The sequence below is a fragment of the Macrosteles quadrilineatus genome, unplaced genomic scaffold, assembly GCF_028750875.1.
Source record: "Macrosteles quadrilineatus isolate MER2022 unplaced genomic scaffold, UCM_ALF_1.0 Scaffold_8__2_contigs__length_117827958, whole genome shotgun sequence".
NCBI lineage: Eukaryota > Metazoa > Arthropoda > Insecta > Hemiptera > Cicadellidae > Macrosteles > Macrosteles quadrilineatus.
Window position 1 is genome coordinate 109,244,759 of NW_026542601.1, and position 26,919 is coordinate 109,271,677.

General features: G+C 35.9%; 2 protein-coding genes across 4 annotated transcripts in view; both read right to left on the minus strand.

The window, feature by feature from the left end:
- LOC128999810 (heterogeneous nuclear ribonucleoprotein U-like protein 1) overlaps positions 1-4,719 on the minus strand; it is a 37,861-nt gene extending 33,142 nt beyond the window's left edge. For all 3 annotated transcript variants that reach the window (XM_054426492.1, XM_054426491.1, XM_054426493.1), the window contains exon 1: positions 4,441-4,719. In XM_054426492.1, the coding sequence (XP_054282467.1) occupies positions 4,441-4,570 (130 nt within the window). In that variant the 5' untranslated portion in view covers positions 4,571-4,719. The remainder of the gene's footprint in view (positions 1-4,440) is intronic.
- Positions 4,720-18,521: 13,802 nt separating this feature from the next.
- Positions 18,522-24,943, minus strand: LOC129001549 (protein MIS12 homolog). The gene is made up of 5 exons (XM_054428876.1): positions 24,839-24,943; positions 22,777-22,910; positions 21,230-21,402; positions 19,400-19,537; positions 18,522-18,842 (listed from the first exon to the last, which is right to left on the minus strand). Exons 2-5 carry the CDS (start codon positions 22,862-22,864, stop codon positions 18,627-18,629), a joined length of 615 nt encoding a protein of 204 aa, XP_054284851.1. The 5' UTR covers positions 22,865-22,910; positions 24,839-24,943; the 3' UTR covers positions 18,522-18,626.
- Positions 24,944-26,919: the final 1,976 nt, after the last annotated feature.

Genomic DNA, 26,919 nt, shown 5'->3' on the forward strand with positions numbered 1-26,919 from the left:
GTACGGGAAATTTTAATACGTCCATGTCACTGGCCCGGCCATGACGGAATTAGTACATAAGAATTATGCTAATATTTAGTACCTATTTCGTACTATTTAGTACCAACAAACAAAAAATTAGTACCCCACTCGGTACCGGATAACTAATTAATTTAGGATTCCGGGCCAGTGACATGCTGGCCCGGCCATTTTCGAATTTGATCCTAATATGTATACCATCATTTAGTACCTATTTCGTACTATTTTGTACCTCCATTAATATAATTTGTACCTCAAAGAAAACCAAGCTACGGGCCCGTTAACTGTACATGTCAATGACCCCTCAGCCCGGCCATATCGGAACCTATGGTTATAAGCTATACTACTATATAGTACTTATTTCGTACTATTTTGTACCTCCATTAATATAATTTGTACCTCAAAGAAAACCAAGCTACGGGCCCGTTAACTGTACAGGTCAATGACCCCTCAGCCCGGCCATATCGGAACCTGTAGTTATAAGCTATGCTACTATTTAGTACCTTGTTCGTACTTTTTTGTACCTTTCGAGGTAAAAAAATTACCTCAAAGATAAACAAACTACTTATGTTACATATTGTATGTGTAATCATGTTATTGTTAGTGGTTAATTACCCCTCAGCCCGGCCATGTCACAGTTTCTAGTTACAGTGTATGTAAGGTATGCTATTATTTAGTACTCAATAATTAACAAGTGATGCAGTTATTTGGTGGTTATCTCCAACTATTTAGTTCTTCATATTAAACAATATGTAACTTACTCATACAACCCAAGTAATCAATGTGTCGAGGTTTAGGCTATTTTGGTGCGAGGGTACTGTGGTGATTTTTTTATTTCATTCAACATTAAGTTCACAACTTTGTTAATTTTTTCTTTCTTTTTTCTTAATTAATTTATGTTGTAAAACTTAACGAGCTGTTGGCCCGTCCTACGTACGGGAATTTAGTAGTCAACTAAAACTGAAGTAATATCAATATTTCTAGAATGTAGAATGTTAGCGTCGGCTGCTAGACTTTTTACAATTTTAAACTTATCTTCTAAAAAACTGAAACCCTAAACTAAAATTATGGCTTCAACATTCCCTAGTTTTCAAAATTATTTGTCTTTCAGTTTTTTTTTGTAGTTTTTTTAGTAGGCCTAGTTATTTTAGAAGTACAAATTATATTAATGGAGGTACAAAATAGTACGAAATAAGTACTAAATCATGGTGTCTACTAAACCTGGTTTGAAAAATTCAAGGAGTTTTCCAGGAGAATTCAAGACAAATTCCTGAATTTTAAGGAGCTACTATCGGAACCCGTTTAACTAATCGCAACCCGCTAATAAATGAAAATGATTATTATTAGGCTATTATTATTATTAATAATGATTATTATTATTTGAAACAAAACATTTCCAAAGAATAATATTTTTAACATAATAAAACAGTATAACTGGTAGGTAAGGCGACACCAGTTATCATCTCCCGCGATTGTGGGAATATCAGTGAGCATATCTTGCAGTTTCTTCAACACCAGCGACAAAACGTCACACCGTCAACGGTCACGGCAACACCCGTATGCATATTTTGCGGTTTCGGCAACACCGATAATCGTCTACCGCGATCGCGGCAATAGCCGTGGGGAAATCTCGCGGGTTCGGCGACACCGATAATCGTCTCCCGTGATCGCGGCAACACCCGTGAGCATATCTTGCGGTTTCGGCAACACCGATAATCGTTTCCCGCGATCGCGGCAACACCCGTAGGCATCTCACGTGGTTTCGGCAACAGCGATAATCGTCTCTCGCGATCGCGGCAATACCCGTGAGCATATCTTGCGGTTTCGGAGACACCGATAATCGTCTCCCGCGATCGCGGCAACTCCCGTAGGCATATCTCGCACTTTCGGTGACACCAATAATCGTCTCTCGCGATCGCGGCAATACTCGTGAGCATATCTTGCAGTTTTAGCAACACCGATACTAGCATCCCGCCATCGCGGCAACGCCCGTAGGCATATCTCGCACTTTCGGCGACACCGATAATCGTCTCCCGCGATCGCGGCAATACCCGTGAGCATATCTTGCGGTTTTAGCAACACCGATAATCGTTTCCCGCGATCGCGGCAACACCCGTAGGTATCTCACGTGGTTTGGGCGACACCGATAATCGTCTCTCGCGATCGCGGCAATACTCGTGAGCATGTCTTGCATTTTAGCAACACCGATAATCGTTTCCCGCGATCGCGGCAACGCCCGTAAGCATCTCACGTGGTTACGGCGACACCAATAATCGTCTCCCGCGATCGCGGCAATACCCGTGAGCATATCTTGCGGTTTTAGCAACACCGATAATCGTTTCCCGCGATCGCGGCAACACCCGTAGGCATCTCACGTGGTTTCGGCGACACCGATAATCGTCTCTCGCGATCGCGGCAATACCCGTTAGCATATCTTGCGGTTTGGGCGACACCGATAATCGTCTCTCGCGATCGCGGCAATACTCGTGAGCATATCTTGCATTTTAGCAACACCGATAATCGTTTCCCGCGATCGCGGCAACACCCGTAGGCATCTCACGTGGTTCCGGCGACACCGATAATCGTCTCTCGCGATCGCGGCAATACCCGTAAGCATATCTTGCGGTTTGGGCGACACCGATAATCGTCTCTCGCGATCGCGGCAATACTCGTGAGCATATCTTGCATTTTAGCAACACCGATAATCGTTTCCCGCGATCGCGGCAACGCCCGTAGGCATCTCACGTGGTTACGGCGACACCGATAATCGTCTCCCGCGATCGCGGCAATACCCGTGAGCATATCTTGCGGTTTTAGCAACACCGATAATCGTTTCCCGCGATCGCGGCAACACCCGTAGGCATCTCACGTGGTTTCGGCGACACCGATAATCGTCTCTCGCGATCGCGGCAATACTCGTGAGCATATCTTGCGGTTTTAGCAACACCGATAATCGTTTCCCGCCATCGCGGCAACGCCCGTAGGCATCTCACGTGGTTTCGGCGACACTAATAATCGTCTCTCGCGATCGCGGCAATACCCGTGAGCCTATCTTGCGGTTTTAGCAACACCGATAATCGTTTCCCGCGATCGCGGCAACACCCGTAGGCATCTCACGTGGTTTCGGCGACACCGATAATCGTCTCTCGCGATCGCGGCAATACTCGTGAGCATATCTTGCGGTTTTAGCAACACCGATAATCGTTTCCCGCGATCGTCGCCCGTGTGCATCTCACGTGGTTTCGGCGACACCGATAATCGTCTCTCGCGATCGCGGCAATACTCGTGAGCATATCTTGCGGTTTCGGCAACACCGATAATCGTTTCCCGCGATCGTGGCAACAAAAGCGGTAGTGTTTCGGTTAGGCGACGATTCCGATGACCGGGCTGTGGATTCCCGGAGGTTTGGGTGGATTCCTGGAGTTTTCCAGGACATTTCAAGGTAAGATAAAATTCCCGGAGGTTTCCCGGTTTTCCCGAATTTCCCGGAGAGTAGACACCATGTAAATAGTAGTATAGCTTATAACCATAGCTTCCGATATGGCCGGGCTGAGGGGCCATGGATCTGTACAGTTAACGGGCCCGTAGCTTGGTTTTCTTTGAGGTACAAATTATTTTAATGGGGTACAAAATAGTACGAAATAGGTACTAAATAGTAGTATAGCTTATAACCATAGGTTCCGATATGGCCGGGGTGAGGGGTCATTGACCTGTACAGGTAATGGGCCCGTAGCTTGGTTTTCTTTGAGGTACAAATTATATTAATGGAGGTACAAAATAGTACGAAATAAGTACTAAATAGTAGTATATTTTATAACCATAGGTTACGATATGGCCGGGCTGAGAGGTCATTGACCTGTACAGTTAACGGGCCCGTAGCTTGGTTTTCTTTGAGGTACAAATTGTATTAATGGAGGTACAAAATAGTACGAAATAGGTACTAAATGATGGTATACATATTAGGATCAAATTCGAAAATGGCCGGGCCAGCATGTCACTGGCCCGGAATCCTAAATTAATTAGTTATCCGGTACCGAGTGGGGTACTAATTTTTTGTTTGTTGGTACTAAATAGTACGAAATAGGTACTAAATATTAGCATAATTCTTATGTACTAATTCCGTCATGGCCGGGCCAGTGACATGGACGTAATTTTAATGACCAGTTGGAGGGTTAAAATAGTGACAACATTACAATTAACTTAAAATTCAATAACAGGTAATGGAATTGAAAGGCAAACAAAAAAGTCTTAGGAAATACCAGTTATTGGCCTAGGCCTATCACTGAAAGGGTTATGGGCTATTTCAATGTTAGTTATGGGGTAAGTAGGCTAACTTATATGAGTAGCCTACGCCGAGTAAGACGTCGACACCCACTGGCTTTTATATCCTAAGTAACTTACGAATAAAACTAGAATTCATACCTTGTCCAGTCTCTTCCTCCAAAGCTTGTCTAAGTCTGTCTACTAGAACAGCCTTAACACCTTTATTATCAAGCCCTCTTGCCGATAATTCGGCGCGCAATTCTACAACTTTAAGTTTGGCAGGATCCATTGGAATGTATTTATAAATCACGACACCACAACTGAGCTACGTATAGTATTTATCATTTGCACTCTTTCCACTAGTTTATACCAATTGTCTAGATGTAAGTTAAATTCAAAATAATCACACAACGATGCGGCAAAACCTGGATATAACTCCACAAAATGGCCGACTTGCAGAAATGGAATAAATTATAAACTCCCACAATGCAACCTCAACATTACGTGATTGGCTGTGGATATTGGATAGGCAGTGGCTATTCGCACGTCAGACGTGCGCCACTACCCCACACGTCTGCTCCAAATGACGTCACACTATGTTCCTAATCTAGTAACTGTTACAGCTGTTTTGGAACAGGCTGCACACAAAGATATCCTAGTATTAGGAATGGTAACGGTAGTGCCTCATTTTAGCCAAAATGGATGTAATCAACTTCGCAAAGAGAAAGGTAAACGAGTTCAACAGAGCCAAAGAGGTTATAAGCAATCAGAAATACACATTAGAAGATTCACGACCTTCTCACCGCAGTATTTCACCTTCCTTTTTTTGAACTTTTGGAACAGTTACACGGAACTGTTTGGAATAGATTTGTTAAAACCGTTACATTACAAACAAAGATTTCCATTCCATTTCCTTTTTAGGCGTTCATTTTGTTTTTCGTGGATCTCTGTCTTTAACCTCCATTTTGTCAAGTGATTGGAAACTTTATCTCAAATCGATGGTGTAATTTCAAGTTAAAGAGTTACTGGATCAGTATGTCTGATATTAATACAAAAAAGTTTGAATGTTCATTTTGTGACAAACCCTTTTGCTAGTAAATTTAATTTAACGCGCCATACACGTAATGTGCATGATTGTTGTTGTAGTGAACAATCTGACTGTTCAAACAACCCGAAAAGGCTTATTTGCCCAGAGGCCCAGAGGGTGAGTGCTCCGAAACGGCACACGGAAGATTTCTCAGGTGCCGTTTGACGTCACTTTGAGGGAACACTAATACCGCAACGATACGATTTTCAGCCATCGGCCTCTGTGGTGCACTAGATAGCGTTGCGGGCTGATAATCCGAACGACCCGGGTTCGAATCCCGCCGGTGGCACTGACTTTTTATCAACAATTTTTTCATACCAGCAAGTTTGGTTGGTTTGGTTAGGTTATGACAGTTTAATTTTATAATAAAAAAAAATTATAAAATTGAATTTTAGACAATTATAATTTTATTTTATGAACAAAACTATTTTTTAGATTAGTAAACCTTTATTCGATTTTTCCATTATCAGCACGTTTGGTTAGTTTGGTTAGGTTATGACAGTTTAATTTAATAATAAAAAATTATAAAATTGTCTGTTTCTTCAGACGCAGCAGTTAGTGACGTCAAACGGCACCTGAGAAATCTTCCGTGTGCCCCACCGGTGATTGCTCTCATCAATTTTCGTGGTTTGAAAACTTGATCCAGCATCTGGAAGAAGCCCATGCCATTGAAATAACAGTTGGGGAGCTGAATTTTGAAACAGAAGAAGGTAAGTTAAATTTATTATAATTATGAACTTCACAATACTGTATCCAAAATATAACTATAAATATAATAATAAAACTTTTGATTTTAATTTGTATGTGCTTTTTCATTGTGACTCCTGCTCCATCAACAATACCTTATACCTTATATAACCTTTCTCATTGTTAGCAAATTTAACAAAACTGTGCAATTTCTTTGAATAGTTTTCCTTAATATGCTATTATATCATTGTCTTTTAAGAATAAGCCGGTTTTCGTGATGTAATGCAAGAATAATTAAATAAACGAAACCAGTTAACTAACTTACAGGTTATGTCCATGTCTATAAAAGACTTGTTATTATTATGAGGAGGAGGAAAAAAGGTATATCATAATAATTACATTTTTATGCAGGAAAAATAATAAAGTTGAGAAGGAACGGAGCTATTTGTAATATAACGGTTTCGCCTAACCTATTCTATACTTTTTGTCACAGTTGTATTGAACATTATCCCAAACAGTTCCGTGTAACTGTTCCAAAGGTTCTAAAAAAAGGGAGGTGAAATACTGCGGTGAGAAGGTCGTGAAGATTCAATATAAGAATCTTAAAAAACTTAAGCCTAGGCCTGATGTTAGGAGAGCACTTTTTCACCTCAAATTATTTGACGAATATCGAAACTGGAAAATCGATACTTTTACCGCTCGATTGTTTAAGAGTAATCGAATCGGAATCGGAGTAAACTTTATTGGTTTGACTGAGACTGACTTTTAGAAGTTTTACAAACTCAATGGCTTTAATTTTAACTTTCAATAGGCTACTACATTTTAAAATATGAGTTAAACCTTTTAAGTGGTGGGCCTCTTATTAAAGAGACCCCTTGAGCTGAATAAATTGATACTAAATAAGTTACTGTTACATTCAATTCAATACTCTTGAGTAGAAACTAAAATCATATCGACCTCCAGACAAAAAATAAGATTAATGAAGGAATCAGGAATAAAATTTCTAAGAACTGTGAGCAAGGTCATACAATTCTCCAGACAAAAAATAAGATTAATAAAGGAATCAGGAATAAAATTTCTAAGAACTGTGAGCAAGGTCATAATTTTGTAATTTTTAATTCGTCATTAAGCTTTAAAATTAGTCTTAAGAGTTAGAAAAGAGTAAATTACACTCCCTCTCAGGAAGGAGGAATTTTGGCATTTTTTACAAGAGCTGGTTGATACTAACAATAATAATACAAATTAGGTAATAGAAATGGCCTCCATCTGATGATATTCAGTTTTGATTAAAACAAATTCTGGTCAATGAACATAACCTTAGCAATAAGCTTTTCAACTGTTGACATTGAATTTTATTCCCATTACTACCTACTGATAAATAGAAACTTAAGAGTTTGTTATTAACAAATTTATGTTTTCTCTTAAAAAATTGACATTACGCCTCTAGGCGCTACAGTTCTCTCCTAATGATCTACCAAACTGTCAAAACTGTCAAAACTGTCGTCAAGTCAAAGGAGAACGGGAATGGATAGAGTGTGGAGTGGCCGAGTGGGAGTGGACTATCGATATCGCGATGTACTAAATTCTAAAAACAATCGAGCTGCAAAAGTATCGATTTTCCAGTTTCGATATTCGTCAACTAACTTGAGGTGAAAAAGTGCTCACCCTGATGTTAGCCTACTTGACCAATCACAGGCTGGGCCTATAAAAGGTAGTGCAATTTTGGTAGGCCTACGTTGGCCTAGATAGCCCAGAAGTAGGATAGGCATTAGGGGAGAGTGGGGCACATTTGAAACTTTTTTAACTTTAATTTTTATTAGGTGAATTTATGTGTTTTTAGTCGTAACATAATTTTTGCTTTAATTTAGTTATTTTTTAAACCCTCCAAGTTAACATGTTATTCTGCAATATCTGTTTTCACAAAGGTATGCAATTTCCCACTGTACCCCACTGGTGGGGTACTTTTGAATAAGAAGTGGGGTACAATTGAACGCACTAATTAAGTAAAATGCAAATTTTTATTTTACATAAATTGTTATGCATGTGAGTTGATAAAAACAGTTTTTATTTCTATTGGAACTAATTATTTAATGTCAATCCATAATATGTCAAATTATCATCTTATGTGGTTTTTAAAACCTTTTCTGGCTCGATCGATTGTTCTTGAACAATCAATCCATAACTGTATGTATTCGTCATTTTCCTTTCTTGAAATAAATTCATCTAACGCTTCAAAATCACAAAATGTTAAAGGGACCTCCATCTTGATCTTCAAATAAGTAGAAAGTAGTAAGTCATTCAAAATGAGTAACTGAACCTGAACGTTCCCTTTGCATTATTTTGTAATACTGTAACTGTAACTGAATACTGGAGCTCGAACGGGAACGGACTGTGGAGCATTTTGACGTGCGAATAGTCACTCCGTATTGGGCCAAGCTCAGTGATGGATCTGTATGACAAAAAAAACGACGTGACTACCAATAGTCCAGTAAATAGAGACAAAAATAGGGGGGTTAACTTACAAACGGTCCGGTAAGTCTAAATTTTTTATATGTTGTCTAGGATGGTAAGTAGGTGTTAACCCTTTGATTCACAGTGGTATTATCAGGATACCACTTGTAAAATAATTTTTACTGCATTGATGCATACTGGTATTGTGGAAATACCATACCAGGGGCCTAGTCAGTGCTGTAACCTAGCGTATTTTGGAGGAACTAGTAGCTTCTAGATTAATTTAGTATTAAAGTTGAAGTTTCAAAGCGTCGTTGCATGCTACAGGCTACAGGCTGTTATGCAGAGGTTTTGACTGTCTTGTATACCCTTCTATTACATATAACAAAGTAAGATATATGTTTTTATGTTGAATTAGACACTATGTAATTGTTATATTGCGTCAAAAACACTGTTTTTGTTCAAACTGAAAGTTTATTTTGCCAAATATAGGTGGTATACCTACAATACCACTATGCTACTAACACTAGACATATTTTGTTGTTGCCTTACTAAGCTAAAATATAATTTCAAGCATATTTTGTGATAACTTTCGTTATTTTTTTTAGGTAACTCAATCATATAAATTTTACTTACTATATTTTAAATATTTATTTATTATTCTCAGATATCCAAAAGACATGACTGAAGACATCTTACTAACAGAAATTCTAAATGACGGTTGCTAAGATGAAATAGGTTTATCAGATAATTGACCAGATGACAGTAGTCTCTCTTCAGCAAATATACTCATCTTCATTGATGAAAATACATAATTTATTTTTATCATTATAAATCACCTATTGCGTTTGGAATCATAACCCAGGTGAAGCAATTCCGCATCTCCGTCACGAATGGCTTACACTCAAAATCGACAAAAGGCAAAGGAAAGGCTAAATTAAATTTGATCAAACATAAATTTAAAATGCCAGTAGAAAAGAGGCTCAAGGAGAACGTTCACATGCCCATAATATCAACATGGACGAGATGCAACTTATGCAGAACAAAAGAGAAAAAGATTCGCTCATACTGGGAATGTAACGAGCGCAAAGTGTGCTTATGCTAGACAGACAAAAAATGGTTTTTATGAGTTTCACAACTGAACTAAGATAAAGATTAATCTTGAATCTTAAGATTGGAGAATACGATGTTGTACAATGATTCTCTGGAAACTTATTATTTTATAACAGACCTTCAAATGTATTCAGTATTGTCATACAAATGTATTTACGAGTACTAATATCTTGAGCTAATTTACTATTTTTCACATAGATTAGATAAGTAATCTTTTTATTACAATACATGAACAGGTAAATAATTGTTTCTTATCTGTAACATATTGGTAGGTTTTACGTTTCAAGGAAGGTTTTTAATATTTTATATGCACATTAGACTACGCACTGATACACAGTGGTATATATAGAATACCACCTCGTTTTTTATTAATAAAAATTATAAAAACAAAATTAAATTTTTTAAATTATTTTTCCTGAGCTCTGACACGGTTAAGGTTACCAAAAAACATCAATTCAGTAAAAATTGAAATAAAAAAATTTTCCTGTGCATCAAAGGGTTAAAACCGCAAAATGCACAATTCTACCCCCTCCGCGCCCGCCGCCATATTGAAAAATCTAAAAAATCTGTACTTTCTAGAGATTTTCGCCTATATCTCCGTTTTGGTGCGTTTTAGGGAAAAATATGTAATTGCAATGTTGTAGACAATTAAATTTCCTATATTATAAGCATAACAATTTGGTTCTAAGACCTATGAATACGAAAATATTTAAATTATTTTACAATAAAACGTAATTTTTTTTTATTTTGCCAAATCTCTTTCTTTAGATCGCTGTAATTCAGTAATGAAATCAAGAATCAAGAATCTTTATTGCCTTTGATCCATACATAAAATATACAGACATTGGCATAGTCAATAAATTAAATAAATAAATACATTACATTCTAACAATAATTGAGTGAAAATTTAAAAACGTACGTTTTCAGGAAAAGCACTTTGCAAATTCTTTTCCCCTTTTTTCAAAACTTTTATTATTTTTTTTATTTCATTAACATTTGAAGTTTCATAAAATGTCCATGGTAACGCAATATCTTTGGTAGTTTCTTTTTAAAAGAGCATCTTTAGTGGAAAAACACAAAATCCTGTCACGACCATAACGGACGTTTAAATGAATATTAAAAATAGTTAATATTATTTTTATAACTATGTTTTGCTATAAACTAATTTACTTTTATGACCATTATACAATAAAAAGGTCACTGAGCTTTTGGTATATTTGGTCTTTCTAGAAAAAAATAAAAACACTCAAAAAATTGAAAAAAAGCCAATAAAATCTTTTTAAGTTTGCATAACTCCGAAAAAACTTACCTGAGACCCGAAAAATCGTTATGTGTGTATAGAGGTGTGCTTCTTTTGTGTATAAAACATTGAAATATGACGATATTTTAATTTTTGAAATTTTTATGATAGAAATCATAAACGTGATGGTCAGGGACAAGCGGTACGGTCGTGAATTGTCTGGAATAATCTAAATCTTTCTAAACAATCCTTCAATTATCCTGTTAGTTATAATAAAAATATGTGTTTCAATTGAACTAAACTGTTCAATTTACAATTATATTAAAGTTATTGTCACGACCAAACACTCTATAATCCATAAGGCTGGATTGGTCGTGAAAAAAACCGCGATGGTCGTGAAACTTTGGTCGTGAAATTACGTGTTATTTGGCTCTGTTCTGGCGGTAGCCCTTCACCTCATGTTCGAGGATACAAAGTGGACTTCTAGGTTAATCTATCAATTGAAATATCTTATAAACAAAAATTAACACCATGACTACTTCATCGAATGACTACGTACGGTCATGGACACACCAAAATTACAAAAAACACAATCTTTCCTTTATTAATCTTGTAATTCTTCCTTTCAACTCGAAACGACCGGCACTACAATCCTGACGTACACCCCGAACTAGTCTCTAAACCCAACTGACTCCATCGACGCCAGGCTTGCCACTGTCGTGCTCCAAAGTTGAAAATTTTTCCCAAATGGTCGTGACGCCCAATCGAGGGACAGACTTATTTTGTCATGGTAGTCAGTTTGTAATGACAATAAAATTATAATATGCTCCTTTTTTGTAAGTTTAATAACCATTGATAACATAAAAATATGGCTTTATATATTTCGGCATGAATAATTAGTCTAAAAACAGCGTGAAAGTTGGAAAATGTACCCTAGGGACACGTTATGGTCGTGAATTTCGAGACTTTAAAAATACGAAAAAAATACCTAGAACCTATTTAAAACCAAATAAATGTGTGTAACATGTTGCCCCCGTCCCAAAAAATATTAAAACACATAATAATAAACTACAAATCTAGTATCTACGAAGTAAAAGGCCAGGGACATGAAAACGTACGTTTTTAAATTTTCACTCAATTACAAATGTTAAATTAACAGTAACGGTACATTGAGGTGGTGAACAATAATAACAATAACAGTCAATAACATGAATTAAATCTTAAAATCAATAGTAACAGGACATGATAAAAAATGTTCTATTTTATAAAAAGGATTGGCAATAAGCCACTCAGATATTTTAATTTTAAATTGTTTCATAGTCACAAATCGGGCAGTGTCAGGCAGTTTATTGAAAAATCTCACGTAGTTAATTTTAAAGCAGTTTCCTGTTTTTGCTAAGCGGTGCTGGGGAAGGTCAAATTTGTTTTTTCCTCTTGTGTTGTGGCTATGGAATGTTTTTCTATTATTGAAATCTGTAATATGTAGTTTGGTATAAATGAGAATGTGGTAAATGTAAAGATTAATAACAGTCATTACTTTGAGTTTTATAAAAAGTGGTTTACAATGTTCAGTGTCACTTGTTCTAAATATTGTTCTAATGATATTTTTCTGTGTTGTAAGTATGTCATACACAAAACCTGAATGACCCCAAAGAGTAATGCCATACGAAAGATGGGACTGACAAAAAGCATAGTAAGCCACCCTTAGATATTCAAAACTCACAAAATCCCTAAGCTTCCACATGAGATAAGAAACTCTTGAAATTTTTCTGTTCACATACTCAACATGAGATAACAAGTAACAAATATTCTAGGATAACAAGTATCCCAATCACATGTATAGAGCATTTAATTACCTACAAAATGCTTCTATTCTTTAGGCCAACCGTTTGATGTGGGGCTGAAAAACAAACAAAATGAATTAAAAGAATGGGTCTATTTGTACGCTTTTGTGACCTAAAAATTAACAAATTAACTTTCTGTTTTCGGTTTGATTTTCAGTTAGTGAAACCACTACAGTAATAGTGCAATGCTCATGATGCAGGTACTATATTCCTCCCTTAAATATACACTGGTGAGAGGAAGTGTTAAATTTAAAACAACCCACCAACAGAGCAAGTAAATTTTTAAAGATTCATTTATTTAAACAAAATAAGATAAATACGTAATGTCAATGTTGTAGACGGTTAAATATCCTAATATATTATGCATATACATATATATATATATATATATATATATGTAATATATTATGCAATTTTTTAACTATAACAAATCAAACATTCTGTTATTTTGCAAAATTTCTTACTTTAGAATTAAGTCATGGCCTGGAATGTGTGGTAAACCCAGGTAATTGGGATGATTTTGGAGTTTTGATTTGGTATGTCAGTTTTGACCCTGCAGGTGGTAGTAGTTGGCGGCCAACGTCAGAACTCCTACTGTTCAGTCAAGTTAAGTTGTCTTTTTGTTTTTATTATTTTAAATGTCTTTGTTCCTAACAGTCTGTAATTCACATAACATGAACATAATATGTTAGTTTCTATTGTTGCATTAATTCATCACGAATCACCTCTAATACAAACATTGTTTCTCGTTTAAACTTATAGATAATTTGAATAGTTTACTTTTAGTAGTGCGTCTGCAGTATTAGTAAAGGTAAGTACTCTTTGTGCAGATTATTTCATAAGATTTATGCTAAACTAATTATATTTCTGAATCTAAGTTTTGTGAGTTGGTTAGGCCTCACATTGTTTAACCGCATGTGTATAGCGAAACAATCAGAAGAAGATCTGCAGAACTACCTATCGTATGAACTGGCACCATTCCCTATGTCTTAGTTATTTAGTTTATTTTAATTCTATTAGCCATTAGTTTACTTATTTATTAAACATTTGTTATTACAGTATTTGATCTTATTTTGTTTAAATAAATGAATCTTTAAAAATTTACTTCCTGTGTTGGTGGGTTGTTTTAACACCTCCTCTCACCAGTGTATATTTAAGGAAGGAATATAGTACCTGCATCATGAGCATTGCTCTGTTACATGTAGTAAGTACAGTAAGTATGGTTTCATAAAAAAAATTGCATAATATATATATACATAATATATTAGGATATTTAACCGTCTACAACATTGACATTATGTATTTATCTTATTAGCGAATTTCCCTATAGGGAAGTAGCTATTACCGTAGGTCTCATGGTAAGACCTAAGCCCGGGACCGATTTACTTTTTCATTTAGATGTCCCCAGAGGCCAAAAACACCATTCGTTCAAATTTTTATATATCTATATATAGATATATATATATATATATATATATATATATATGTGTCCATCCGCACGATAACTTGAGTAATTTTTGTCCGATTTTGATCAAATTTGGTTTGAAGGTGTAAGGCGGGATTAACTTGAATGAGTTCGCGAACCAGCATGATCGGACTATGGGAACGGGGGTTTATGGGGGGTTTTATGGGGTAAAAATAGGTTTTTCCCATTTTTGACCCTAAAAACACAAAATTTCACAATTTCTTTTTAAACCATTTTGTAGAGCTTAAAAAAACAAATAATTTAGTATATTGAAGCGTTATTATGCGCCTAATTGTTACGGAGAAAATTCCAAAAAATTGTAATTTTAAAATTCCCATGTTATTCTTATGAAGAATAAGTCAACTGTTGTTGTTTGCTTATTTGTGAACATATTTTGATCAAATTTGGAAAATTCATTAATTTCTTACTAAACCACAGTACCTTTTAATATTTTACATAAAAAAAAACTTTTTACCCCCCCCCCTGTTGCAGCAAACCTAAGTACTCATTAAACTAATTCTGTTTAAATTGGGAATAAATGTGATATTTTTAAGGAGACATTTTAGTTTAAATCCAATCAGGCAAATGGAAATTCGCTAAGTCTGCAGGTCTGCTGCGGCGGGGGTATTTTGTTTAAATAAATGAATCTTTAAAAATTTACTTGCTCTTTTGGTGGGTTGTTTTAAATTTAACACTTCCTCTCATCAGTGTATATTTAAGGGAGGAATTTACTGTACCGTAGTGGTTTCATTAACTGAAAATCAGACCGAAAACAGAAAGTTATTTTGTTAACTTTTAGGTCACAAAAGCGTACAAATTGACCCATTCTTTTAATTTATTTTGTTTGTTTTTCAGCCCCACATCAAACGGTTGGCCTAAAGAATAGAAGCATTTTGTAGGTAATTAAATGCTCTATACATGTGATTGGGATACTTGTTATCCTAGAATCTTTCTTTACTGAATTACAGCGATCTAAAGAAAGAGATTTGGCAAAATAAAAAAAAAATACTTTTTATTGTAATATAATTTAAATATTTTCGTATTCATAAGTCTTAGAACCAACTTGTTATACTTATATTATAGGAAATTTAATTGTCTACAACATTGCAATTACATATTTTTCGCTAAAACGCACCAAAACGGAGATATAGGCGAAAATCTCTAGAAAGTACCGATTTTTTAGATTTTTCAATATGGCGGCGGGCGCGGAGGGGGTAGAATTGTGCATTTTGCGGTTTTAACACCTACTTACCATCCTAGACAACATATAACAAATTTAGACTTACCGGACCGTTTGTAAGTTAACATACCTCTATTCACTGGACTACAATAGTTATTTGTGTAACTAGTGGTGAAAGTGGCACTTTGCTGCACACGAGAGCAATGTTTACGCACGAGCCGCAGGCGAGTGTGGAATGATCTCGAGTGCAGCAAAGGCCTTTTTCACTCGTGTTACACATTATATTTTTCCTACAGTCACTATAAAGCATATAAATAATTAGTCTTTCAAACACTATGCAACACGTTTTTAGGTTCAGCTGGCAACACAAATGGTGCCCTAGAGAAAGTAGTACCCGCGGTCCATATCACTCCGCTATTTTTCCTCGGCAAGAAATGTGCTCCGCGTTTTGAGAATATAGTTCCGTATGTTTTTGTAATTTGAAGTGGTTTCCGCGCCTAAAAAAATGCTTAAAAGGTATTTTCTTGTTTATTAAGATCGTAGGAAGGTTTTAAAAACGTTTAAAAGAAAAGTCCAGAAATACCGAAACTATAAACACGAAATGACAGGTTAAATCGTAGTTATAATAGTCAATCAGCTGCTCATAGTATAATTATCTTTAAGTGTTGCCAACCTATTTCCAAGCGTACACGGATTACGTGCATAATGGAACCACGCTGTTTTGTGTTGTTTCGTTGGAATCCTGATGTGCGGCAAAGTATAAACCGTACGGCAAAGTATAAACCGTACGGCAAAGTATAAATATGCAGCAATTAGCAGCTTTCTGTACTATAAACAGTACAAGGAAGCCAACTTTGTCGGGTGACTGTAGGAAAAGAGTATGTGACGCTTCAGAAACGGATGTGTTGTGTCATTGCATAGATTAAAATTTTACTTCCTTGCCGTATTCAATATCGATGGTTGGTTATAATGTACAGCGCACAGCACTTCCGTTCCTTTCCATTTTCCGTCATTCGTGGTTATAAAAAATATATATAGCTAAAAAAATATAGCTAGGTGTACCACCCAACACGAACACGGGTTAGCGAGTTTCAATTCCAGAGATAGCAAATCCCATAGACTTGTTTGAGACACACGCTAAACTTAACAATCCTTAGCAGATTATAATCTCAACTATAAAACATTACTCTAAAATTAATCATTAATCATTAACCTATAATCTTAAATTATGTAACAAAACTTAAAGCATCAGAGTACTAATGTTAGGTAGAGGTTGAGGGCAAGATTTTACAAATCAAGTACGGTATCACATATCAGTCATCGTAAACAGAGAAATAATTCAATCCGAGTGCAAGGCAAAACATTGTTTTGAGTCCATTAGTCCAACCTTAATCATTTCTTAAATTGCGTACAAAATAATAGCCATACAAAGCTCATGAATTATCATAAAACCAGCATTACCGTCAGTCACGAGATACAAAGAACTACAGTTTAACCAGTGAGAGAAAACACCCGAGGCGAAGTCCCAAAGATGGGTTTAAAAGGTGATCTCTGGGTGTCAGGGGTACTTGACCATTTTGGGATTAATAAACGCTTCGGTCTTCCCCCTCGGCACAGCCACGGCCGCAGTTAAAGGTCGCCGTGGCACAGCCAACTCCCCACCCTGTCATTGTAGTATTGTAGTGTGTAGTTATATAGAACAAAAAAAGAACATCTGGGAGCTAGTCACAGAATATGCTGGCTAAGATCCATGCCCCATGTGCTTCCAAATTTTCAATGTTTACAATTTGGAAGAATATGTAAATATATCAATTAAGGTAAACTGTAAATACCGGTACTTTAATTTGACCGTTTTTTTTTAAAGAGAGCAGAGGGAGGCACAGGTTTTGCTCTTATTGAGAGATTCTAAATTTTTAGGATTATGGGAATAGTAACATCTGATTATTTACAGTTAAAAGGGTTTGGTTATGTATTAACAGAATATATTAAATAGATTTAATATATTCACACAAAGAACATAATACTTGCTGTATTGTTCATACAATTTGTAAAGCAAACTTAAAATAGGTAGGTTCGAAGTTCCAACATTCGTGGGTACGAAGTTAACAAGGCCGGCAGTTTGGCGAAGGCCATTAGTACACAGTGGCGCTTCTAGGACCTTGTCAATTGGAGGGCTACTGGGTCCATACCCCAAGAAAGCACGGAGATCTTCCACAGATGGGGTGACTTTCTAAAGCCTTAAGCCACTTGTATTGTCCATACCTCTCTGTCCAAAAACCTCAGTTACTTTTGTACTTTTACTACTTTTTAACGAATTACCCATATAGGGAATTTACTTGTTTATGGATATATGTTGATAAAATTTGGCAAATTTATTTATTTCATCCTATACTATTGAGGAATGGTCAAAAAACACTTTTTACCTTTCCCGTAGCAGCAAACCTAAGCACTCGTTAAATCTAATGTTATTTAAATTGGGAATAAATATGTCTTATTCATGGAAATATTTTAGTAATAATGTAATCAGACAAGTAGAAATTCTGCAGGTTTCAAGGTAGAAGTCTGCAGGTTTGCTGCGGTGGGGGTATTTTCAAAAACAATGTTTAGTGTAGCTGAGGCTTAAGTATAAAATTCCCAAAATATTTCATGTTTTAAACTAAATTAATTACAGTAATGTGTTTGTAATTTACCAATTAGGTCTGACTGGAGTATAGAAAGTGATCAAAATTGATAACCTCTTACCATTTTTAAATAATATTTGATATTTTACGTGGAAATAATACACTGAAAGTGTAAATTGATCTTTAGGGCCTTCCATTATCAATGTGCAAAAAAACACAAATCATACTAATACAAAATTAATTACACTATTTAAAGAGTAAAACTAAACACTTCCTTTCCTTGTTAAAAAATCTTGGCAATGCCTTGGTTATAACACATTATATAACGTTCCTGCTTATAAGAAGGGATGATACGTTCTCTCCTTGAAATGGCATTAGATCTTGTAAATATTAAAAAATGTGAAAGTTTGTCTGTTTTTATTTCTTACGCTGTTTGATGGTTATACCACCACAGGCAAAGACGCGGGTACAAGCTAGTGTCACTAAAAAAGCACAAGGGTGACATTTGACAATGACCACAAAATGATTTACAAACAATGCAAAGGTTTATTAATAGGAGAGACAGACATTGAGATACAATTTAATTACTCATATCGTCTAGATATTATAGTCAAAAATTTATTCTAAGGATCACATACTCTAAATTTATCATTTACTCTAAAGAAAATTTATGAAATCATTGCCAAGTTGAGATATTGTTTGAGTTTTGTGAATCACTTCTCCAAGGGTAGGCACCAACGATCGCAGATCTTCTTCTTTTTTCTGATGTGTGGCTGCAAGAGTTTCCAGTTCTTCTACTCGTCTGTTAAGATCAGGCAGCACATCTTGCAGCATTTTCATTTCTTGCAGAAGTTCAACTTTAAAAGCTTTTGCCTGGAATATGGGAACATAGCTGAGTTACGGATACCAATTATTAGAACATATATATGATGTGGAAAGCGTAAAGGACCTCTTGGTGGCGATGCAAAATTTTCAGTACGGCCAAAACAAGTAATTCAGGTCAAAAATATCAAAATTTGTTTTATTATCGATTGTTATACCTCATTTAACATAGAACAGGACAGTATCGGTTAAAATATCGAATTGAAGATGTGGTTGAAATTTGAAATAAATAATTTTTCTATTATTTTAGGGTTATTTTCAGGATTTGTGATTTACTATTTGGTTATATAACTAGAAGACCAGTTATTGTTTATGATTATATCGTTTATTTTGTTAAAATGAGGTTTTAAATTACTGAAATAACAAGAAACAAATTGTAAACAAAACACAAAGGAGTATGTTTTATCCATGGTAAAACATACCTACTTTTATAAAACATGGCAAAATACAACTTTTTAATCTTATAAAGCTACTGCTAATTTTTTATTTTATTTTATCACTACAAAGTTTACTAAAATTTACCCTCAATTTACCCTAACAAAGTTTACCCTCTTTAGTCGCTGGAACAAGTCCTCCAAAAGATTGTCCATTTCTTTTTCCTCCTCAGACGTGTACTGTATCCTCTGCGTTTCGTCTTCAGGGAGTAACACATGCGGGGGAATGTGCAACAGCTCTCTCAACTGGGCCTGCAATTGACTCCTAACTAAACGCAATTCATATCAAATGCAGTTTTTAGAGTTACTTATCAGAACTACTAAAGAGTCTTGATAACCATTAAACATTTCTGTGGATCTCTTGTCCAGATAGGTTGGGACTGGAACAAAAAAGTCTGAACCATCAGAAAAAAAGGATGAATATGTTTCAAAGTCATAAGTATTAAATATGGAAAACAACAGAATTGTATCAAACAAATAATGGGACACAGGTAGAAAAAAGCATGATACACTGTACCAAACATAATTTTACAAATAGCTTAATACTTGTTCATGTGGCTAAACAGACAAAGTGATGGTTGTTTGGTGTTGAGTGTGTCATATGATACACTAGTGGTTGTAGGAGCCAAACAGATCCGAACAAGGGAGAGTCAATTGTAGTGTTTTATCGTAATTGGTGTTTCATTTACAATTGTTAGATTGTTCAAAGGTATATTTTAGCTCAATGTTCACCTTTGGAAAATACAACCGAGGAAGTTAGAGCCAGTTAAACAAAGTCATCCATCAGCCTAACCCACTGCTGGTAATCTCTACAAGCTTAATATACTAAAACTAGAACTAAAAGAGATTGGTAGATGAACTGGATGAGGATCTTCATTAAGCCTAGTCCTTACATGACTGAGTCGGCCGACTGTGCGCCAACAGTCGGCGGACAGTATCTTAACACAGTTTCGGATACAAGTTTTCGATGTGTTTTGCGTCCACACTAGCCAGCCAGTGTTTCTATGTTTGTTGGTATGGCGACCATGGAGAACGTAATTATATCCTCTGCGGGCTTCATATTTCTTAAACATGGGGCTAATAAACCTAGGAATAGACAACGATGGACCCAACATTTTCGCGAGCAAGGTCCGTACTATGGTCACAATCTTCTATCAGACCTTCAGATTAGGTGAAGGATATAGGAACTTCACGAGGTTGACTTCTAAAGATTTTGAAGTTTTGCTAGGCTGGAACACACCTAAAGCCTAAGATTTCACACTTCAATTCAATAAAATTTCATATAATAATATAAATTATTGAAACTGATTCAAAAACTTTCAATAAACTCAATCCAGCTCCGTTAACACCGCCCAAAAATTGTAATATTACCGCTTTGCAGTCCAACTAAATGGGCTGAATGTTGAACACCTTCGGCTTGTATCCAGTCTCCCGTCTCCAGACACGTACACACATGCAGACTTGACACAAAAGTCTTGTATCTTGTCTCCGTGTTTCCCATTTGAATGGGAAACAGAAAACACTGTATTTTGTCTCCAGAAACACCGAAATTTGTCTGCCAACAGCCGGAAGACAGTCAGCCGACTTACTGGAGACTTCGCTGGAGACAAATGGCAACACTACAGCTGACAATCGGCCGACAATGTTTCCGCAGACAAATCGCCATGTGTGGACGAGGCTTTAGAGACTAGAAGTTGAAAGATGGAGATTACGGGCTGATACAAAATAAATGTGAATATCTCTTAAATGACTCTACAAGAGCAGAGGGTAATAAGAATTATTGTTACATTTGTCATAGTTCTTCTAGATCTAAGTCGCCAGGCATCACTCTTTAGGTACCATAACTACCTACTGTAAAATAAGCTATGGAATCAAGTCACAAGTAGTTGTTAAACATACGCCAAAAATGTTTTAGTTCTACATCCTCTTTTGTTTAATACTTACTTTTAGCATACCGAGAGATGATTCGGCATTGTTCATATACTGTTTGACCAGGTTATTCTTGATTCCTTCAATCAGTGCTCTTTCTGCAATGTCATCTTCAGGGCATTTTTTCTTCAAGCTTGATGCCATTGCACTAGTGAGGCGTTCAACCTCTTCATGAACAAGCATCTTGACTGGAAACATCATTTTAAACATAATTTGAATCTAAAACTGAAAGTTTTTGGTTTGGTTGGAGAAATGACTTCACAGATCTAACTTTGGCTCTTAAAAATTCTTCTATTTTGTAAAAAAAAGCCAAATGTCTCAATCATTGTTTAAAATTTTTTATAAATTATCTTCAACAAGTTGATCATTTCACACTATATCTATACATTCCTGTCATAAACCATCTCATTTTAACTTTGTATAGTTAACTTAATATTTCTCATTGGCAGTAGCAAATGCCAAATTATCTTACAAACAATTTTAGTTTTTTTAAACCAAAAAAGTAAGAGCTTTCACCCTGACTTGTCTAACCTCAAAGTTATGCCCCATTTTTTTGTCCTGTTTTTTTTTTACGTTAGGCACAAGCTCTAGATTGTTTTCATATTTCTTCTGGCTAGGCCTAGAGGTTGTGACATTATAACTTAGATCAAATCCATTGGTGATTTGGCAGAGTTTAAACTCGGGACCTTAGGGACCAAAGTCCCTGGCTCTACCACTAGACCAGCTCGCTTCCCACAACTTAGACCCCATAAGACAACTGGGTACCTTGGTATTATCCGGAGGCCACATATTTTAGAGGGATTTTATTTACCGGAGACCAAAAATAACTACAGAATTTGAAAGAACATACTTTAATTGACTTACTGTCCAAATCTGACATGATTACGATTAGGGGCATATGATTTCTGCCTCCCAGAAGGCAGCGATGTCGGCGAGGATTGAGTTGAATGTGTCGCCGTCGCTAAACTCTACCAAGTAGGTATACAGCGCGCAGGCGGCAGTTATGTTAGGATGAGTTATCATGAATATGTTTGTAGGACTTTCCTCGTTTCGTTATGAATTGAACGATACCAGATGAATCATACTTTCTCCAAATACCCTAGATACAGGCGGTCACAGGTGATGCGCATGCTCCGGTCAAAGACCTAACCTGGGCCTACTTAGAGGGGATACCTGGTATCGTTTTATTCATAACGAAACAAGGAAAGTTCTACAAACATATTTATGATAACCCAACCTAACATAACCGCCGCAGCGTGGTGTATAGGAGTGGCCTCCGGATAATACCAAAGTACTGACAACTGTTTGTGATAGATCATTCGCAGTGATAGCTAGTCACCTTCGGAACTTTCAACCCCACCCTATCCTACAGGCTATGACATCTAGAGAACCGTTTCTGTAATGGTAAGAAAAGAGTCCTCATTTTTGCCTATTTACACAAAGTATTAGATCATAAAAAATTACATTTTTTATAATCAGAATTTTAAGGTACCTACCTACCTAGCCTTGTCTAATTTATTTAGTAACTTAACTAACTTATTATTTAGTAGCTTTGTACTTACAGGCGTGTATAAAATGTTCTACGGTAAAACCAAACAGTTGAGAGTCATACTCTGATTCTCTTATATTTTCTATGTCCACCATTTTCATTAATCTTCAGTTAATTGCCAGGGAAGGAAAATGAATGTCACCTGGGCTGAAACAAACAGACAAAGTTAACTTATAAAGGTGTCTACCAGATGATGTAACTAAGTTCAGTGACCTAAGTGGGCAGAGGGGACGTTTCAGATAGATAACAATTTTGGCATACGGTAATTAGGTAACTTACTAATCACATTGGTTAAGTAGGAGTTTCGGAAACTCATATTTTACAAATCAAGCACTGCTTTTCAGTGACTTGAACATGAGATAGTCGGGCATAGGCTACAGTATTTTTTGCCGTAACGATTTTGAGCTTGTTGTCTGCTCCAAAATATATTCGCTCTCTGATTCTGCACTTAACTTATTAATTTAACCATTGCTTGCAGCAAGGAATGGCAAAACCGGTTCAATTCCCAGCACATCCACAACACTTTTAATGAAAAACAATGCGTTCAATTCAAAAGTTTAATTTGCCATACAGTATTCAATCCAATACTTAGGCTACAATATTTCGAATGAAATATTTTAATGGATGTAAAAGAAAATGTCAAGCGATAAGTTATTAGCTTAATAAGATAGGCCTAGCCTAAGAACAAAATGGCTAATTAACCTTGTAGGCCTACAGCTAGGCCTATTTGTTTATTGAATCCATACATGTAAGTTAGGCCTAATTTTAGCACATAACCAAAAATTATGGGGGGATGGAAAGTAGGCATGATAGGCAGGCCTATAAGTTAAGAAACATTATGGTAGAAAAGGAAAATAGGCTAGGAGACCTACTAACTTTTCTATAATTATGTAATTAAAATACTCAAACTTGAGCCTGACAAAGCCTAGCATAGATCTTTTGGTCATTATGTTATCACTTAAGCAAGGAAAGAGCTAGGCCTAGCCTATAATCTATCCAACTAAGAGACTTATTTTGCTTTCTTGAGTCATGGTGGAAGGTATGTGAGTATTTGTGAGTTGTGTATACATCTATACTTATTTAATGCGCAAGCAGGATTTTTGTGACAATTACTCCTCCGAAACTACTGAACCGATTGACATGTTTTTGGTCTCATTGGAAAGAGCGTAGCGTGAAGTTGTGCAGGAAACTTTCTTTTTAGGGAAATAATTAGAGAGTGAGGCCCTGGGGCCCTTTAAAGTTTCGTATTTCTCCATAAGATTAACATGGGAAACAAAAATTGTTATGAAACTCCAGCTGTTGTCAGAAATTAAAAGTGAGAAGAAGAACATATGTTGTAAACCGTTAATAAGTTTGCTAATTTAACAGTTTGCTACAAACATTTACTGACTTGGTTGAAATGAAATGTTTACTATTTGAATTTGGGTTGGCGTAAATATTACAATGGAAAAAAGTGAGAGAGCCTGAATAAATTGATATCTTAAAAAAGAAAACTGAATTAACTTACCACTGTGCTGCATTTCTTATTAATCATTGAAAGAGCCCATTTGCAAACTATGGAACCGTAGGAAAGTCATAGAACACCACCAAGGAGAAGAAATAGAAATGTTTTTTTTTATATTTATAATGTTATTATGGGTAACCTAATGCGGCTACGAGTAAGGCTATTTGTAGAAAACGCTAAAAAATAAGATCAGCTTTTAAAAAAGTGATAAGATATTTACAAGAAATTGTGATTATATCAATATGTTATGTACCTGCATCATGAGTATTTCCAAAATCTTTGAGTTGAATTTTTTAAAGTCATCAGAAATTATGACTGTTATTTGTTTTAAAATAACGCCTTTAATAATTAGCAATTGCTCGAATTCGAGCAACAGGGACACTAGTAAGTTATTATTCTGTGTGAGATAGGCTTAGACTAGACTAGGCCTGGACTAAATTTAGCATCATAGGACTGGAAATACAATCTAGCTATGTTTTCACTTAGAAAAGAAGTCGCCGTAAGATTCATTGAGAAATTGATCACTTAAAGAACTCTAAATACATTTATTTTTATTTTAGTTATTACATACCTTTTCCTTTTCCCAAAAAGAATACCTTAATAGAAATAGAAACACAAACCAAAAGAAATCAGTACGATTTTCATAGTAAGTTGTTATATTCGTATTCGTCTCGTCCTCGTCTCCGTCTGTTTGTTTTGGTTCTTTTTCTTTAGTTTCTTTTTGATTTTGTTTTGACAGACAATACTACCGACTACCGAGTGGCGACCGACCTCGAAATGCATTGTACATTAGTTTAGGCGCGAAAGTTCTTGCTGGATTTTATCTCAAGACAGGGAGTTAAATAGCTGTGGGTGCTATGCAGCTATTCTGTTAGTTCTGTATGTTGTAATCTGATATACCATTGATTACTCTGTTCTACCCCACATAGGTTTATCATTATGGATCGACTATGGAATTGAATTGGGACAAATTTTCTATTCAAGTAAAATTTAAATAGTTTCTTTCAGAGTGTGCTACTCCACAGAGATGTAAGACACAAATGATACAAGCTTAAGTGACAACCGTACGCTTTTACCACTCTCATGTTGGAGCGGAAATGTACATGTAATGAGCTAGGACTGTCTATTTTATTTTAACATTTATTTATGTGTCTCTTTGCTTATTTTAGCCCCTAAAGTTTTATATAGGCCCATGCCCAACTTGCCCACATGACTATATCAACAGTATCGGGGGGAGCTAGCTGTTCTGGTTAGTCCCTGAGGTCCTGGGTTTGCCTAGCATCCTAGGTGAAAAAATCATTATGAATATATTTCAATTACTATTGTATAAAAACCAGAATTATTAGTTTATTAGTATAGTATGTTCATCATACACTTGACTCTGTACATTTACATTGTACAGTACTATCAATATATGAATTAATTGTATATCTCCATTGACCTGGCCTATTGTATGACATGTATACTTAGCAATAAACTATTTGAATTTGAAGGAAGAGCCCGATTGGAGATGGTCATATTGCATCTTTGTACAGCAGTTTATCGCATATATAGGGTCTTCCTACAGCATGAGCGAGCGCTGTAGTCACAGAGAGCAGCTGAGGCTCATTTACTTCTTTATGGCTGCTCTCTTTGGATTTTCATCTCCATTAGTTTTTAGTACTATGACACAAGATTCTACAGTTACAATTTTTTAAAGGCTGGCGGCCTGTTTCAACCTTGCATTTGTCCGTCCACATAGACTATTTGCCCGTGCGTGGAACCATAGACTAACCTACACAAGAAGACTTCTCATCCCATTGTAAATTTTGAAGCACGTTTTTCGTGTCTAGTTCATGTACGTGACACAAAGGCGCTAGTGTCAATGAAACTTTGTTTCCATTATTTTAGGGTTAATTTCTTGATTTGTGCTTTACTGTTTGGTTATTTAACTAGGGGACAAGTTATTGTTTATGATTAGATCGTATTATTTGTTTAAACAAGGTTTTAAATGGCTGTAATAACGGGAAACAAATTGTAAACAAAACACGACCTCTACATAAACCGTACATGAACTAAAAATAAAATTGTCTTCAGCTGTTCCATAAGGATGAGAAATCTACTGTGGAACGTATAAAGCAAAGTAAGCGGTGAGCGTGAGCCGGTACCGTACAAAGGTGCTACATGGTTTGTGGCAGTGACCAGGATCCGAACCCACGACATTGCTGCTTTTTGGGTCCGAAGTCCGTGACGCTAACCTCAATAGTGTTACCAGCATATGGTTGAGAAGTAGAAGCTTATAAAATGGCGCAGTTTTAAACATATCTTGCTACCTTCTTGTATAAAGATGTATCAATCCATAGACCAATGTTTTTTTTTTATCTAAGACCTCAATCTTTGGAACTATTTACACTACACTGGAGTTTTAATTATTAGGCCTATTTGATTCTCCAACATTTTCAATGATTCTTTTTCAAAATTTAATGTAGAACTCGAAAATGACATCATCTACTCAAATCTGTTTGCAGGTAATTGATAAATTGCTGTGTGTTTAAAATCATTGTTATTTTAGAAGCCAATTTTTATTACACTTGAAACCTCTTATATACATCATCACACTTCATTAACTTTGTAATTACACAAACAAATTTTTGTAACACTGATGACCAGCCA

Excerpts from the sequence above, each read along its gene's own strand:
- LOC129001549 (XM_054428876.1), bottom strand. The coding sequence starts at position 22,864 with ATGAAAATGGTGGACATAGAAAATATAAGAGAATCAGAGTATGACTCT. Across the intron at positions 19,538-21,229 it reads CATCTCTCGGTATGCTAAAA|GCCCAGTTGAGAGAGCTGTT; the intron begins GTAAGTATTAAA and ends AGTCAATTGCAG. Across the intron at positions 18,843-19,399 it reads TGTTCCAGCGACTAAAGAGG|GCAAAAGCTTTTAAAGTTGA; the intron begins GTAAACTTTGTT and ends CCCATATTCCAG.